The sequence below is a fragment of the Cuculus canorus genome, chromosome 9 (genome assembly GCF_017976375.1).
Source record: "Cuculus canorus isolate bCucCan1 chromosome 9, bCucCan1.pri, whole genome shotgun sequence".
Classification (NCBI taxonomy): Eukaryota; Metazoa; Chordata; class Aves; order Cuculiformes; family Cuculidae; genus Cuculus; species Cuculus canorus.
The window spans coordinates 26,825,400-26,842,705 of record NC_071409.1 but is presented as its reverse complement, the minus strand read 5'-3'; the positions used below and the strand labels follow the sequence as shown (position 1 = coordinate 26,842,705).

General features: G+C 46.8%; 1 protein-coding gene across 3 annotated transcripts in view; it reads left to right on the top strand.

Annotated features, from left to right (window-relative positions):
* RYK (receptor like tyrosine kinase) overlaps positions 1-17,306 on the top strand; it is a 40,404-nt gene that overhangs the window by 10,035 nt on the left and 13,063 nt on the right. For 2 of the 3 annotated variants that reach the window (XR_008451285.1, XM_054074626.1), the window contains exons 2-9: positions 2,189-2,310; positions 3,905-4,004; positions 5,129-5,263; positions 8,202-8,258; positions 8,672-8,816; positions 11,837-11,938; positions 13,208-13,341; positions 13,819-13,905. Coding sequence is in view for 2 of the 3 variants with exons in the window: in XM_054074626.1 (XP_053930601.1) it covers positions 2,189-2,310; positions 3,905-4,004; positions 5,129-5,263; positions 8,202-8,258; positions 8,672-8,816; positions 11,837-11,938; positions 13,208-13,341; positions 13,819-13,905 (882 nt within the window). In the remaining variant the exon portion in view is untranslated. The remainder of the gene's footprint in view (positions 1-2,188; positions 2,311-3,904; positions 4,005-5,128; positions 5,264-8,201; positions 8,259-8,671; positions 8,817-11,836; positions 11,939-13,207; positions 13,342-13,818; positions 13,906-17,306) is intronic. The other variant, XM_054074627.1, reaches the window with a different exon arrangement.

Below are 17,306 nucleotides of genomic sequence, written 5' to 3'. Positions count from 1 at the left end.
TTGTGTAACTTGTGTGTAACTTGCTTGTTTAGGCTGTGTGTTGGCAGTGACTTGCTTAATTTCATAGAATCATGGGATGGTTTGGGTTGGAAGAGACCTCAAACCCCATCCAGTCCCACCCCCTGCCATAGGCAGGGACACCTCCCACTGAATCCGGTTGCTCCAAGTCCCATCCAACCTGGCCTTGAACCCCTCCAAGGATGGGGCAGCCACCACTGCTCTGGGCCAGGGCCTCCGCACCCTCCCAGGAAAGCGTTTCTTCCCAACATCTCATCTCTATCTTTCCTCTTTCAGCTGAAAAGTGATCTCGTGGCGAGTGTCTGAGAGCTCTGACCTCCTCTCTGTCCTCCTCCTGGGTTTTCTAGACTGGAGGTAGCTTTCATGTAAAACCATGTACATGTTTAAGGGATCTCCAGGCAAGCTGTTTGAGCAGTGGTTTTATGCGATTTCAAAGCTCTTTCCTGTCTCGAGGTGCATGTGCTTCCCCCTGCTACTTGGTTTTATGGGGACTTGTGCTTTTGCACTTGCCATTTATTATTGGAATTATGGACAAACTGGAGAAGGAACGTTTACATTCAGTTTTATTTATCCTGTCTCAGGCTGATTCCACCCAGCACATGCATCTTTCTGTTCCTGACCTTGTTTGCAAGCTTTCCTCCTTGTGATGACTCCGTTCCGTTGATTCCAGTCTCTTGGGCTCACCCCCTTGCTGTCCCCCAGTATCGATGATTATTTACTCCTGGGTTCTGATGAAGTTTCAGGACACTAATGAGCCAGCAGGGAGTATAAGGACTTACCAGCCACATGAGGGAAGAGGAATGTCTTGGCTGCGTTTCTGTATCTTGGGAAAGCACAGCGGATTGAACCAGTTCTGGAAGAAGAGAGTGGTTATCGCTTGTGCCCAGGTTTTGCACTAAGTGGGAGGAATTCTTTCTCTCTCAAGCTCATTCTCCCCCTCTCCTCATGCAGCTCATCTGCACAGTTCAATAGTTACATTTGGTTTTTCCTTTCTTGAAAACACCCCGACCCTTTCACAATTCCCTGGATTCTCAGAATAACTTCAGGATGCCTTAAATGCCGTCGTCTTGGAGGCACAGTCCAGTTTTCTTGACTTTCTAGCCATAATACAAAGCACTACATCATTTACGTTCTCAAGTGTACTGAGAAGATTCTAATTGAACTTGATTCCTGCTGCGTGGATTGTGCTTGGAGCGGGTGCCTGTCCCCGAGTTCCCTGGTTGCTTGCCGAGCATGGGCCTTCAACTGGGAGCAGCGGAGGAAAAGCTGTATGGACGAGGCAAAATGGGATTGATTCCAGATCCAGTATGGCTTTATCCTGAGGACAGGGAGCTGGGATTGATTTTTGCAGCTGCAGGGGAGGGGGTTAAATTCCAATGTGTACGTTACCGCTGGGTGCTGATGGCACCCTGGGCAGGCGTTGGATCCTGCTCTGGCTCAGCGTGGCCTTGGACCATGTGCAGTGAAAGATAAGGGTGGCTTCAGGGTTTTTAATATCAGAGTATGCGTCTTATTTAGAAAAATACACCATTGTGCTCTGTAGGAAATAGTTTTGTGGGTCTTTCAATTATCCAGGTTTACTTCAGAGTCAGGAGAGCAAAGGATAGGCAGTAAATATTAGTTGGGGTATAGATGGCACTCCTGGTCTCCTTACCTGCTTTCTGTTGGGATCCGATTGCTTTGAAGTTAATTCCATAGCGCTTATGTGTCTCGGCTCAAGAAATGAGCTGTTCGGGAGGAATTGCTCGCAGTTAACAAGCTGATGATCTGAGCAGTTCGGTTTGAATGTACGCAATTTTGAATAAGAGCGAAACCGGCCCCTGGTTCCCAGAAGCAGACAGGCATGCTCAGGGGAGTCTGTAACAACTCTCTGGGAGGGGTGTTTGAAAGTCGTGTTTCCTTTGTTCCATTCCAGCTTTCACCTGTTCCCTGGGCTGTGCGATCTCTCCCAAACTGCTGCTTTATGGGAATTGGAAGCGTTCTTGTTAATGCTGATGTGCACGAGCCCTGATCTCCAAACCTGCACTTGGGTTTATGAAATTGAGGAAGGATTTATTTGCTCAGACGCCCTAACACAAGTGGAGGTTGTGGTGCTGAGAGCTGTTTGTTCCAGTGTGTTACTGCGGGTCCTGCTCTTCTTCCTCTTACAGGTCTTTCTTTCTCATTACAGGTCTCGATGCCGAGTTGTCTTATGTGAGGAATGATGTGGTTAATCACTATGCATTGTCCTTCAATCTCTTAATACCCAGCGAGACCAACAACCTTCACTTCAGCTGGCATGCGAAATCCAAGGTGAGCAGGCAGCGCTAAGAGGTTTGAGTACAGCATACGTAGTCTGTTATTGCTCAGTAAATGCCCACTATTACAATCTAATACCTTTTTTCTTTGCAAAAGGTAGTGTATGGTAGGTGCAAAGAATAATTTACATGCTTGCAGGCAGCAAGTGAAGGTGATAGGTATACAGACTCTTCCTTTCTTTTTTTTAGAAATGCTAAGCACTTATTTCAAAGTATTTTACCCTGCTTGTTTCTGGCAAGCTGCATGTGTGAACTGGTTGCCCAGGAAAGTGGTAGCTGCCCCATCCTTGGAAGTGTTCAAGGCCAGGTTGGATGGGGCTTGGAGCCCCTGATCCAGTGGGAGGTATCCCTGCCCGTGGCCGGGGGATGGAACTGGGTGGGCTTTGAGCTCCCTTCCGACCCAAACCAGTCTATGATTCCCCGTGTCCAAGCTGCTGGTTGTGCAATCTGTTCTGGAGGTGCATGGAACACATGGAAGGGGCAGCTGGGAACTGAAAATGGAAATCAAAATGGAGAAAATAAAAAAATCTGGAAATGTAGAGCAGTTGTGTTTTAGAGCTGTCTAGAAACACATGTTTGGAGCAGAGAAGAACCTATAAAAGTAGCATCTAGTATGTTATTACCGAGTCCCAATTAAATGGAAAGGGATTTTGATTTCACTTAATCACCATGGCTGGAGCGTGCAGCAGCAGCTGTCATAAAGATTCCGTATACTCTTCCAGTTTGAAGGATTTCCAGTTACTGAACAACTTATTTTTGTCTATGAAATGATCTGTTTAGTCTCTGCCAGATGCTCATTCTTTGTTCTAAACTTGAGTGGTGATTATTCTCCTGTCCTTAAGCAGGGGAGACTACAGTAGGAAGAATAATCCTTAACAGCTCTGCAGTGCCCGTTCTGGAGATCCCTTGTGCTGGTGCTCTTCCCTTGGCTCTTCGTTAAACTAAAATCGATACTAAATCGATAACATAAATGCATCCTGTTATGATTTAGAAAGGAGGGGGAAAAAGAAACTAATGGGGCAAACAAAATCAAACCAAATTGAGGAAGATGAATGCAGAGGGAGAGAATAAGTTTCCAGCAGGAGCTTGCGACTTGGTTACAATAAGTCCCATGCTTTTCTTCGAATGAACATTTGCAGAATCAGCTTCTTGAGTTGAAATAAAACCTTGCCTGTAGTAGAGTCAACTGTTTGTAGGCGATGTTGGCTGCATAGTTTATAAAACTGAGGAGAGGAGGGGGGATTGTTTGAATTCCTATGGTTTTAACAAACTGGCTTTTGAACAAGTGAGTTTAAAAGTATCAGCAAGTGAGGTTTGTGGTGAGTTTTTTTTATTACAGCACTCTTCTGCCACAAATCTTCAAGAATGGTTTCAAGAGTGGCGTCTATTTTGGCTGTCATAATGGAACTGTTGCAGAGCTTGGTATTTAGATGTAATGTAAGAAACCTTGAGTTTGGGCTTCTAAAATCACTGACATTCTTTGAAAATGAGAGTTTTTGAATTTCAGGAAGAATTACAGTAAGGTAGCGTTTCTTTTTACTACTGTTGAGACTTCTTACATGTTTTCCATCTCTCAATTATTATTCCAGGTTGAGTATAAACTGGGATTTCAGGTGGATAATCCCATGGCAATGGCTGTGCCCCAGGCCAACATTTCTCTCCAAGGGGAAGTTCCTCGCACTCTTTCAGGTACGCTTACAGCCCTCAGGGGTGTGTGGACAGTGCCAACACTAATGGTGCTTTCTGGTGCTCTGGGTCTTTCCTCAAATGTCTGTAAGGTTGTTGAGAAGCATCGTTTTTCCTGTACTAAACATGTTTACAGGCCTCCTGCACAGCTATGATGCTGTTAAAAGGTATTGTATATTGAGACTGTGATCCTGAGAGAAGTATCTGTTTCCCCTTTGTTTAGTGGAGGATAGAGATTTCTCTGGAAAGAAAACACTATCTTTTTTATGTATGTGTACACACGTGAGAGCAGTGGTGGCTGCCCCATCCCTGGGGGTGTTCAAGGCCAGGTTGGATGGGGCTTGGAGCCCCTGATCCAGTGGGAGGTGTCCCTGCCCATGGCAGAGGGTGGGACTGGATGGGCTTTGAGGTCCCTTCCAACCCAAACCATCCCATGAATATATACCAGCACCTCCATAGATTTTTTGCAATTGCGTTTGTATCGGGCAATGTCCAAACGATCATCGTTGGTGCTTGTTTGCCTGTGGTTCCGCACTGTCTGGGGCTCTGAAACCCAAGGGGCAATAAAGTATCTCTTGATGTTTTGGTTGTGTACCCCTGTTTCGGGAAAGCAGGCACTGGGGGATGAGGCGTGTTGTGTCTGCTCTGTTGGCGTAAATAAGAAGCTGGAAAGTAAATATTGTCATATTAGTTTAAGCTTTGATTGCCTTCAGATTTGCAGAGAGCAAAATATTTTAACTTAGTGGTTGTGCAAAAAGCGAACATTCAGAGCAGTTAAAAAAGCAGTGAGGAAAAGAAAATGCCCTGAATTTCTATGGTAGCAGAGGTTTCTCTTGTGACAGCTCTTTAACCCCGAAACCCATGGGGGGATGCTGGTCATTTATCTGCAAATACAGTTTTAGGAGTCTGTAGACTTTTTTACTATAACTGACATTAACTGATTTCAAAACTGTGCCCTTTAATAGTTTTCTGAAGTTGCAAAGTGTGAAGACTAAAATAGCATTTCTGAATAGCAAGATCTTTTTAAAGTATACGTCATAAAAGACCCTTATTTAAACGTTTTTTTTTTGCGATGATGCCTGAAAAGTGCTCAAACTTAACTCTGATGCCTGTTTGTCTGTTTGCAGTGTTCCGTGTCGAACTCTCCTGCACTGGCAGACTCGACTCCGAGGTCACAATCCTAATGCAGCTCAACTTGACAATAAATTCATCGAAAAACATCACAGTTTTAAATTTCAAACGAAGGAAAATGTGCTACAAAAGTAAGACATCAAGTTTCAAGTATTAAAAAGCTTTTAGTGTTGAAATACGATAGGAAGAAGGCGTGAGAAGCTGTGTGATGATCCAGGACACAAGTAACGGCTCCAGGAGTGAATCATGGGGAGGATAGGAAGACACCAGGTGAAACCTGGGCCTTTTTGATGAATAGGGACTCTTGGAGAGAGCAGGAGCTGGTGGATGAACACGTTCCCAGGAGCCCTGCAGCATGGGCTGACCTTTTTACATACCTAGCAAACAGCGTTTTCTGTGTTGTTCTTGGAAGGAAGGAAGCAGTTTCCTCAAACCTGCAGCACTCTGAGTATTCTAATTGTTCTAAGACTTATCAACAAAATCTACTTAGTTTATAAGTTGTGATAAACTTAAATTGTTTAGTGAATGTGGGCAGGTGTCTGTCTTCCAGACCTGGAGTACAGAATAATCTTGGTAGAGAACGCAGGCTTCCGAAGTCCCAGATCTGTGGTTTCACCTGAGGATCTGCAAGCACCGTTCACTCCTGGATTGTTTCTATCTCCTGTTGCTGCTTCCTAGAAGTGTTGCAGGCATCAGAAGAAAATTCTTTTGGAGAACCTTAATAGCTGTACCATCCTTAAGAATGGCTGTGGAGCCGTGTTCTCTGGCAGCAGTTGAGGATGGCCTCCTCTCTAGGTCTGTGCTCCCCCTGGCTCTGTTCAGCTTGCTTGGAGCCAATGAGAGCAGTCGCGGGCTTTGTCACTTTCTGAGGATGAACCTCTGGAACATATCTGAGAGAGTTAGGCTTGTTCAGCTTGGAGAGGAGAAGACTCCAGGGTGACCTTAGGGCAGCTTCCAGTGCTGAAAGGAGCTACAAGAAAGCTGCGGAGGAGCTTTTAACAAGGATGTGGAGTGATAGGATGAGGGGGAATGGCTGCACATTGGGAGGGGGAAGATTTAGATTAAACATTAGGGAAAAATGTTCCCTGTGAGGGTGGGGAGGCCCTGGCCCAGGGTGCCCAGAGCAGTAGTGGCTGCCCCATCCTGGAGGGGTTCAAGGCCAGGTTGGATGGGGCTTGGAGCCCCTGATCCAGTGGGAGGTGTCCCTGCCCATGGCAGAGGGTGGGACTGGATGGGCTTTAAGGTCCCTTCCAACCCAAACCATTCTGTGATTCTAAGGTGAGGGTGAAGGATCTAGTGTGGGTTTTTAACATATGGTGTTGTGATACTAGTGTTCCTTGCATTGATGTTATGGGAAGAGCATTTTTAATTGGAAGTGTCTCTCTCTTCAGTGAAATTGGAGGCCTGGCTGGTAATGTTGGCGTTTTTGCCTTCATTTCATGTTTTTCTACGTGCTTGCTCCAATGTTCCAAGTCGGGGAAGCCAGTGCTGCTTGTCCCCTTGTAGCTCATTGAGCTGCTGAGTGAACAGAGGAGGTTTCTGTAGGCACCACAGAGTTATCAGGTAGGATGAGATAGCGCTGCTCAGAAATTATGCAGAAGTGGTTCTTACAAAGACTGTGTTTCTGTGGGTTCATAAAAGTGGTTTTGATGTGTGTTGGGTTGATCAGTACGGAGCACCCGGGATTTCTGATTCAGTTCAGTTGCATAAGTTAGAAGTGTGCAGGAACTTGTGATTTTGCTCGAGGCATTCAAAATGATTCCTTCTGAGGTTTAAAATGAGGAAAAAAACATGAAGGAAGAAAAATGCTTGGATTTTCCCTCCCCTGGATTACTTTGTCACAGGTTTATCAGGCTGAACTGGCTTGCCAAGGAGTCGCAAGGGGCTGTGCTGGGGAGGAAGCAGCTCCCGCAGCTGGGAGTGGGAGGGAGATGTGTGAGTGAGACCGTGCCTTTGCAGCCACAGGAATCCATCGTGTTGCCTCAGCCACGTGTGGATCCTCAGTGAGGTTCATCAGAAGTTGTCTCTGCAGCCTGCTCTCCTCTGGTTTGCTCTGCTCCTCTTGGTGACCAGACCTGTGTCCAGTTCTAGACTCCCTAAACATAAGAAGGATAGGGGCTGAGAGGCACTCCAGGAAAGCTGGGAGGGGACTTTTTACGAGGGCGTGGAGTGGTAGGCTGAAGGAGAATGGCCTTAAATTGGAAGGAGGAAGATTGAGAATGAGATTTTGAAGAAATGTTTTGCTGTGAGGGTGGGGAGGCCCTGGCCCAGGGTGCCCAGAGCAGTGGTGGCTGCCCCATCCCTGGAGGGGTTCCAGGCCAGGTTGGATGGGGCTTGGAGCCCCTGATCCAGTGGGAGGTGTCCCTGCCCATGGCAGGGGGTGGGACTGGATGGGCTTTGAGGTCACTTCCAACCCAAACCATTCCATGATCCTACAATTTATCCCCTTTCTGAAGGATGATTGTTACACACAAACTCAAGTATTGTCCTTCTGCCTTCGGTTCCATTTTTGGATGTTTAAATAGGCATTGCCTCTTCCATCCTTCAGTTTTAAAACACTGAAGACTGTGGCATCAGCAAAGGTGCAGCACCCGTGGCTGCATCTCCAGCTTTTCCTTAGGGTGAATAGAGTTGGAGTCTCCGCCAAAAGGCAAAGGTAGCATTGACTGAATGTTCAGGAAATGAACGTCCATCCTGCAGTAAGTGATTCTGTGAGGACTTTGCTTGGTGTTGTAGCACACACTGGCATCCTCTGCACCTCCGCGCTCTGCTCTCTGCTCCTTTGAGTGTTGGTCTGGAGGGAGGTAGATGGAGTGGGTTCCAGCATGGCCTCAATGGACGTGAGCGTCATGTTGAAACATATCTGACCCGTGCATCTTAAAGTAGTCTGGTTGTTATAGAACACAACAGCAGGTGTTTACATTGCGTTCTGGAGAGAACGATAGTCCTTAGGTCGCAGCTCGCCTGCTGTAAGAAGTGGCTTTGTTTTTCCATAAACGAGGCAACTGACTCGGGGCCTACAGCAATAAATGTGTGCCAATCTTAATGGGTTTTCTCTCTTCTCCTTAGAGCTTGAAGCAGAAGTAAAGTCTCCCACGTCTGACAGAAACAGCAGCAAGGCTTTCTGTGAGTAATCCCAAGTGGGCAGCTTGCTCTGGGTCTGAACAAAGAGAAACTCCTGGTGTCCTTTCTGGTCCCACAGCTTTCCCTAGGAAAAAGCTCCCCAGACACTTGTATTGTATCCATACTGTAGGGCTGGTGGTAATTACTTATTTTAACTGGGCATAGACACTAGTGAAGAGAGAAAAAAAAAACTATTCCAAGGCACCTAACAGCATCTCAGGAGCTTGGGTTTCCAAACCAGACTCTGCTCTGTTGAGGTGACTGTAGAACCTGTCTGGTTTGCTGTTCTGACCTGTCAGGATTTGGTTTTGGTTGTAGGCTTTGGGATTTCCTTGTTTGTTTTGGATTGGTTTGGTTTTGGGTTTTTTTCATCTTTTTTTTTAGAGGTTCAGTAACTCTTCACCTTTCTGTTTCAGTCGATCCCGTAAACGCAGCTCCCACCACTTCCACCCGCGTGTTTTATATCAGTGTCGGCGTGTGCTGTGCTGTTATATTCCTGGTGGCAATAATATTGGCTGTCTTGCATCTCCACAGCATGAAAAGGATAGAGTTGGATGACAGGTATGTGTTCAAGCACGTTTCTGGGACACGTTTACCCAGATTTGTGGGAGTTTGGATCTCATCTGAGCTCCCAATTTCTTCTCCTGATGCCAGGCTGTCTCAGTTGCTACCTGTGCAGAGTGGTGGTAAGTGCTGTGCTGCGGGAAGGCCACAGTTGCAGGTGTTTTGTTGCTCAGCTGCTCAGGGCCAGCAGGCCTGGGGCTGTTGGGTTTTTTGCCAGGTTAGATGTGTGGAGGGCATGCAGTGGGGAAATCAGGGCACAATTTGGTCTATAGGGATCGTCGGGATTGAAGAAAAATCTGATAGATTTCTGGGCACGCTGAAAATATTTGTGTTACTGACTCGTACAGGAGCTGGATTTCAGGGCTCTCTCTTTTGATTGATTTACCAGCGTTCACTTTGGCCTCAGGGTAAAGCCTGGGGATTACAACTGGCTGCCTCTAAAGCTGAAAAAGAGCTCACTCTGAAATATATTTCCAACCCAGAGCACCCAACTGGCATGTGCATGCAAAAGGACGGGTAATGTGAACCCAGGGGCAATCAAGTCAGCTGAGGGGGGGGTTTAAACACGGATTGGAGGGGAGGCTGAACAAGCAGGTGAGCTGAGGCTCTGCCGAGGCTCTGAACAAGCTGTGTCAGGTGCAGGCAGTTCTGAAACTGAATCCCTCTGAAAGTAGTCGGGCCGTGGGTGGCCTCCCCTGTTGAAAGAGTATCTGGAACAGCTTCTGTTCCTGCCTGCAGCCTCTTGGACCAGCTCCATCTTTTCATCTTCCTCTCTATCTATTCATCTTTCTTTGTTTTCCTTTCTGCCTTTTACTCCTCTGGCATCCTCAAACCGTTTGGGTGTCAGTGTAGTCAGCAGTAAGGGTTTATCTAACCAAAGGACTCCTCAGCTTTCCTCATTTGTCCCTTGTCTACAGAGAGTTTACAGTCTATTGAAGGTGTTAAAGGAGTCACAGCTTGCTGTATTTCAGAAAGGGAAGGCCTTGCATTTATAGTGTGTGAATAGTGTCCTCGGGGAGTGTTTTGAGAGGCTGTCCAGCCTGGCAGTGGGATCCAATGTCCTTTCATCCACTCCGTCGTACTTTATTTCTGTGGAGACACAAGCTAAGAACTGACCTAGCTCCAATACCCTGGGGTCTGCAAGTATTAAAGAGATTGCCCTAACTGAATATGTGCCTTCGGCAATTCCTGTGGAGTTGGTGCAGGCAGTGGGATTTAGCTCTTCAGAGAGCCATGGGGTAACGCATTTTTTGATCTTGGAAGTGCCTGACATGACAAAACCTTGGTTGCACTCCTGGGTCGGTGTCAGAGACCCAGTCTGGGTCGCAGCAGTAAGAGCTGTGGTCAACTGGTGTCATAGCAAAGGTGCAACAGAGGCAAAATGTGCCTGAAAACTGGAATCTGTGGAGTTCTATTTTCAGAACGGGCAGCACACAAGGAGCCAGCAAAGAAACAACGAGCTGGTGGTTCAGCGCTTGGTTAGGAAACTGGTTCAGTGTTATAATTGGCCTCGATGGTACATACCAGCATTACGTGTGATCGGTGACTGCTCGGTGTAGCCCCTGGTCAACGAACTGGGCAGGGAAGAAACAACTTTTGATTTAGCTTTGAATTACAAGCCGAAAATGTTGCTGTAAAATGGTTCCGATTTGAAGATGATCACGTCATTGGGACTAGCGACCTCCCAGGAGCGACAGAGGCTGCAAACCCACTGCTGCTGCTCTTGACTTTGAAAACCAGAACTACGTAAAAATGAGGAAGGTTGTTAAATCGAAGCTGAAACCAGGCAGCTGAGTTTACAGGCCGCACATGGGCTGTGTTAAAACACTCTATGGAAGGTTCAGGGCAAATGCGTGCATACCTCCTTTTAAAGGCGCTTAGAAAGGTCCCAGAGAACATTGGCGCAGCCGAAGAGTAGGATAACAGAGATTACTGAAAGCAAGAAGGCATCGTTCAAAAAGCTGACGTCTTTTACCAGTGAGGAGACTAAGAAAGCTCATGAACATGAGCTGGTTAAGCCTAAAAACCAGAGTGAAGCCAAGCAGAAAGGCAGTTTGTCAAACTTAAACAGGCATAAAAAGAGAATTCCTTTTTCAGACGCCTGTAGCAGGAAGCCGGCCAAAGAAATCTGTAGGGCCAGGAGGTGATCGGGTTACAAAAGGAGTTTCCAGGCAGAGCAAGGAATTTAAATGCAAGTTCCACATCAGTGTTTAATGCGGTGACAATGCCGGGACGCTTCATTGCAGGGAACTCGCTGGAGAGTGGATCGCAGCGAAGCAGCGTGTCAATGCGGCGAGTGCACAGAGCTAAAATGAGCAGTAACGAGTTGCCAGCACCAGAGCATATTCTGTCAAAAGTTCTAAAGGAGGTTGAAGTGGAAAAGCTCGACCACCAGCTGTGGCTTTAAGCCTTGTGCTAAAAACTACAATGGGATCCTGCAGTCGGGAGACAGCGAGTGTAGAAATAACCTTAGAAAGAGTTTCTAGAGAGAGATCGAGGCTGGCTATAAAGCACTCAGCCTGGTGCTTGTTCTGTGAGGATGAGGGGAGACTGTTCTACAGACAGGTGCCTCTGGGGTGGTGGTGAAACGGGGAAGAGCTGACTTCATTGTCATTTTCTTAAAGGAAGTCTTGCTTCAAAACTAACGGTGGTCCTTGAGGGCATCGCCCAGCATGGCTCTTGCAAGGATGGCTGGTGGTGATCAATAGCAGCCTGAGAGCAAAGGAAATGTTAGTTATTTGGCAAGGCGGAGGGTTGTACCCCGAAACAGCCTCTTCTTTGTTCTCCCAATACAGTCAGCAGAGCAGAGAAGCTTCTAAGTTTCAGAAAAGGAGGGGATGTATGTGTTGGTTTGGGAGGGAGATCAAAAAAGTCACTTCTGGCCCTGCGTCTGGGCTAACATCAGGTACAGCCTTCACCCACAAACAAAATCTTTTAGTTTTAACTTCCATGCATTCATTTTGAATTCGTTACAGTGGCAAGCGGTCACGTTGGTGTCCATTTTTGTTTTGAAACAGCATCAGTGACAGCAGCAGCTCGCAAGGTTTATCCCAGCCTTCCACACAGACGACGCAGTACCTGCGGGCTGACACGCCCAACAATGCAACGCCAGTAACCAGTAAGTGTTAATCTGATTACAGACCCTCTCGGACAGAGCTGGAGAATTTGAGGTCACAAATCAGGCTTTTCATAGAATTATGAAATTATTGAATTGTGTGGTTGGAAAAAACCTTTGCGTTTGTGTCCAGCTATGACTGCCCTCTACTAAACCACGCAATTCAATGATTTCATAATTCCCTTGGGAATGGGTATGAATAGGGGAAGGCTTTACAAGGGCGATACATTTGTGATTTCTCTTTTGTTCATAGCTTTTCTTGAAAGAACATTAAATAGGTAAAAAGAAGAGTGAATTAAAAGGAAGTGTGGCAGTGTTTTATGTACTCTGATAGACTAATATTAGCTATGTTCTGTGCTAGTTCTGTAGTTCCTGAGGGTATTTATTATCTAAAGAGTGTTTACTCCTCCAATTATTGTCTCTCTTCTAGTGGAGAGATATCCCGTATGGTGTCCCTCCAGGGAAGGGACTGCTTGGACTGTAAGGAATCATGGAATGGTTTGGGTTGGAAGGGACCTCAAAGCCCATCCAGTCCCACCCCTACCATGGGCAGGGACACCTCCCATTGGACCAGGCTACTCCAAGCCCCATCCAACCTGGCCTGGAACCCCTCCAGGGATGGGGCAGCCACCACTGCTCTGGGCACCCTGGGCCAGGGCCTCCCTACCTCACAGCAAAACATTTCTCCCTAAGATCTCATCTCAGTCTCCCCTCTTTCAGCTGAAAACCCTTCCCCTCGTCCTATCCCTGCCCTCCCTGATCAAGAGGTGCAGGGACACCCTTGGTGTGGGGTTTCTTGGCAGTTTGGTCTCATTGGGCTGATCGTGAGCCTTTCCCCTGTGCTGACACTGATGCTGCTTGGCTGCACAACGATCCAGGGAGCTGAGCCAGCCAAAAAAGCACTTCTTTCATAGGGCGATGGGCTTTGGGTTGACGCGGTCTCTGGACTGGCTTGTAGCGGTGCTGCTGAATGAGCCCCGTGGCTGGTGTTTAGAGAGTCTGGCTCTGCACGTGTCTGTGCTGGAAGAAGGCAGGGCTTTGCCCAGGCTCAGTGGCCATAAGCTGCTGCTGCAGAGCCTGCTTTAAGGGATCCAAAGTGAGATGAGGATTTGTGTTATACAGTGAGAAAACCGGGGGAAGCCTAGCCAGAGGATCAGCTTTTGAAGTACACGCTGCTTGCCTGTCTCTATACCTGTAGGTGGTGCTGGGGTGAAGCAATGCGCTTGTGTTCTCATTGTAAGGGTATTTATATGGGTTTGTTTGGCTCTGCTGGCTCCTCAGGTTATCCTACGTTACGGATAGAGAAGAATGATCTTAAAAGCGTCACACTGATGGAAGCGAAAGCTAAAGTGAAGGACATCGCCATCTCCAGGGAGAGGATAACTCTAAAAGATGTGCTTCAAGAAGGTATTTACGGGACTCAGACGCTTGTGGCTACGTGGTGTGAATGTGTATACGTACGTTATTTGTGCTGAAACTCATCACAGATGACACAGGAAAAGGATGAGAAAAGGCTGGAGCTGGAGCTTTTAGTGCAGGCAGTTGACAAAGACCGAGCTGCCACAAATAAACCCCTCACCAGTACTGGTACTCCATTGAACTCAGTTCTGCTACTGTCATTGTCCTCTCTTAACGCTCACCCCCTACGTTTTAGTTCTCTGAGACTTCCAGCAATTCCTGTGTATCGTTCCGAATCCACCTCTTGCTGGAGAGGTGCTTTGGGTTATGGAATGTCGACTTAACAGGGCATTCGGGACTCGCGCTTTAACTGCCGCAGTTCCTAACTCTGCCGTCGCCCATAATTTTAGGTGTTTTTTTTCTTAATAGCTATTCAATTCCATCACTGTATCTTCACCACATCGTACTGACTTGTTTTCTTTGTAGGCACGTTTGGGCGCATTTTCCATGGGATTCTAATAGAAGAAAAAGACCCCAGCAAAGAGAAACAAGTGTTTGTCAAAACTGTTAAAGGTATGTTTGCGCAAAGGGCTGGTTTTGTGTCGGGTTGTTTGGGTTGTGGTGCATCAAATCTGGCTTTAAAAACAAACCCCTCCTCCTCAAGATATGCTGAAAAAGCAAAAGCAATTTGGATGCTGCCTTCAGCCAGCGAGAACCGAAATCTTATATGGAAGAAAAATGCGTGTGTTCTCCACCAGTGTCTGCAGTTATTCTGAGTAAATGCTATATTGTTTTTTTTCCCCTCACATGTCACTGTTCTTTCCATCCGCAGCCTTTACTCCTGCAAAGTGCTAGAAAAGGCACCTGCAACACAGCTTAAAGTCTCTTAGAAACATGTGAGGCTGTACAAAAGATGGGGTGTAGTTTCCGTGATCTTAAACTCTGCTGCTGAAGTGTGATGTTGCGACCCGGCCTGAACAGCCCAGGGTTGCAGGCTGAGATCCTGGGTCTCCCCGTAAAATTCCTGGATTCCGTACCCACCGGACTAAATGAAGGCAAAACAATGCCAAACGATTGGTCCCAAAAGGAATTAATTTGTACAGGCATTCTTAACAATGAGATCGACATTGGCTGCTAAATCGGAGTGGAGAGAAAGGGAGAGTGAGAGAGAAGTGCAAGGCCACCACCTGGCTCTGTTCCTCTCTTCTCTCCCAGGGTGGTGGGCACTGCTGCCAACGGCCCCTCTCCTAGAGTATTGCTTAGAGCTTTTTGTGAGCCCGTGGAGCACTTTTTATAGCATTGGATTAAGTGACAAGGCAACATTTGTGAGCGGATCTTAATTTAGCTGCCTCCCATCGGCACTTATCTGATTGTTTTGCCAAAATGGGGCTTCCAATCTGTTTCTCCCTTGCAGTGGCTTGTATCTTTGCCACAGCGCACATCTTGATTTCTTCAGCCCTTCCCATTGCAGGGAAAGCTTTGGCTGCGCTGAACTGCAGCGTCGTCTGAAGGGAGCAATGGTACTCATGTAATTGTTGTCCATAGAGAATTCCTCAGTCTTAAAAAGGATGCATATGGACAAAGTGGGTAATGGATTTCACTGATAGTTGTCTGTGAAATAATACTGGTTTGGGCAGCAGAACGTTGCTAGGAAAATAACTATAAACACTCCCACCTCTCCTTAGAGCAGTTCACTCACAGGGCTAACATGAAGCAACTTTGTCTTTGTCCCCTGGCTGATGGCTGTGTGCGCAGCTGGGCCGCGTAAGAACTTGGGAATTTGATCTGCTTGGAGAAAAACCTGCAAATATCCTCTCTTAAGTAACCTTTTTCCTTGATCTCTTTCATTCTGTGACCACACACACTGCTGGTTTGGCACAAACACAGGAGTGGGGCAGGACAGCAGACACGGGATGGGTAGGAGAGCTGTTAAACTGAACTGAGCGTCTCTGTTGCTGAAGGCAAGAAAGGAGCCCTGAGGGTTAAGGAAAAGGAACAAGGGAAAAAGGATTTGTGTGGCTAAATAGGAGCTGCGCTCAGAGATGGATAAAAAAGCCCAGTGGTACCAAATGCAAGAAAATAGTGGGAGGGAGAAGGAGCCTTTGAGGTGCTCTGCAAAATGTGAGCTGCAATTCTTCCAGCAGGTGCTGTGGGAAAGAACATTGAGAGGAAAAACACATCTGTCTTCTCAATATGATTAGAGCTTCAGAAAGTAAAGACTTTGTATTGGATGTTAGGGTAGTGGCTACGGCTTTAGATCTGGAATCGCCAGTAGAAGTCCTTTGAAGGAGAACACCTGGCCATAGCAAAGATGATCAGTACACTTGTGCCCAAACTAGAATTTCATATTCTGTCCAGAACAACCCCAACTCTCTCAGCCTGTCCTCATAGCAGGGGGGCTCCAGCCCTCGGACCATCTCTGTGGCCTCCTCTGGACCCTCTCCAACAGTTCCATGTCCTCCCTGTGCTGAGGTCTCCAGAACTGGACTCGGGGCTCCAGGTGGGTCTCTCAGAGCGAAGCAGAGGGGCAGAATTCCCTCCCTCCGTGCTGGTCCCACTGCTCTGGATGGAGCCCAGGACATGGGTGTATTTTCTGGGCTCCATCCAGAGCATGTTGCTGGCTCATGTTGGGCTTCTCCTTCCCTCAGCACCCCAAGTCCTTCTCAGAGCTGCTCCCAACCTATCCTCCACCCAGCCTGGCTTTGTCCTTGGGATTGCCCTGGTTGTTCACACTCACTCTAGATCCATCGTGTTGGCCACTCAGTTGTTCTGTTCTATTTGCAGTTTATGGTTTCTCTTTTCATTAATTTGCTTATCACTGTTGTAAAAGTTTTGCTTCTTTCATATTTAGACTTTTCTATGGATAATTCACGTTTGTTCTTTCTTTAAATGGATGTTTTTAAGATTAAGGATGTCTTATTCTTGTTCTTACCCGTAAGGTTACCTGTATTATATTTGGGATGTGGGAATCTGTGAATCAACACCAGCTGAATGAGTTCTTTGTGAGAAAGATGAGACGTAGCTGGCATTTGGTTTCCTCATTGCATTTTCTGTTCTGTGGTAGAATTGTTTCGTGCTTTGCTTTCCTTTTCCTTTCCTTTTCGAGAGGAGATTTCTGATGGCTCTCAGCTTTGGGAAACATCTTGCTTGGCGTGTGTGTCAAAGTTGGCCTTGTATCTCTTGCCAGTGGCTGACAGATCTCTTCTGCTTTTATATGACACAAAATAGGCTTTCTTGTGAATGTCCTAGATCATCTTACCTCAGAAGAGGAAGAAAACATGGGTTTCACCACCGATGTAAAGAACACATTGTTTAATGGTGGTTTTCCTGTGGAGGAGAAAACTCTTTGCAGAACAAATGGAATTGTGTTATTCCAGGAACATACGTAGTGAGTTTGAGTCGTGCCGAGCCCTGACTCATGGCGTATGTTCTAGCCAACGTAATTTTTTGTTACAAACAACTGCTCGTGCTGTTCGAGATAACCTGACTGCTTCCATTTCATGTTCTAGCCGCTTCATAGGTACAAGAAAAGAGTGTTTGAAAACGAAGCACTGGAAACAAAGTCAGTGTGTGAGTGGAGATTAGCTCTTAAGACTCCCTGATTTTACCGGCTTTAGCAAAGCTTTGAGTTTTGTTCCTGTCATCTTAGGTCGCTAATGGGCTTTTTCAGCGTTCTTAGCCACCTCTAAGGTGATCCTTTTGGAGTTGTTTAATGTCTTGGCAGTCTAGTTAAGAGAAGATGTGCAGAACACGTCTTTGGATGCAGTGTGGGTCGTGATGCTGCAGTGGGAGCATTGGAGAAGGACCTCACCGTGAGTCCATCTGGTACATCCCAGCACTGCAGCTGCTTGTGGAGAACATGTCATATGCAAGACTCGTACTAGAGGAGTCAAAATGTGCGCTTTGCAGTGCGAGTTTGTGGTGAGTTGTGGATTGGAAGAAAGGTACTGGATGTGAAGTAGGACTCAACTGTC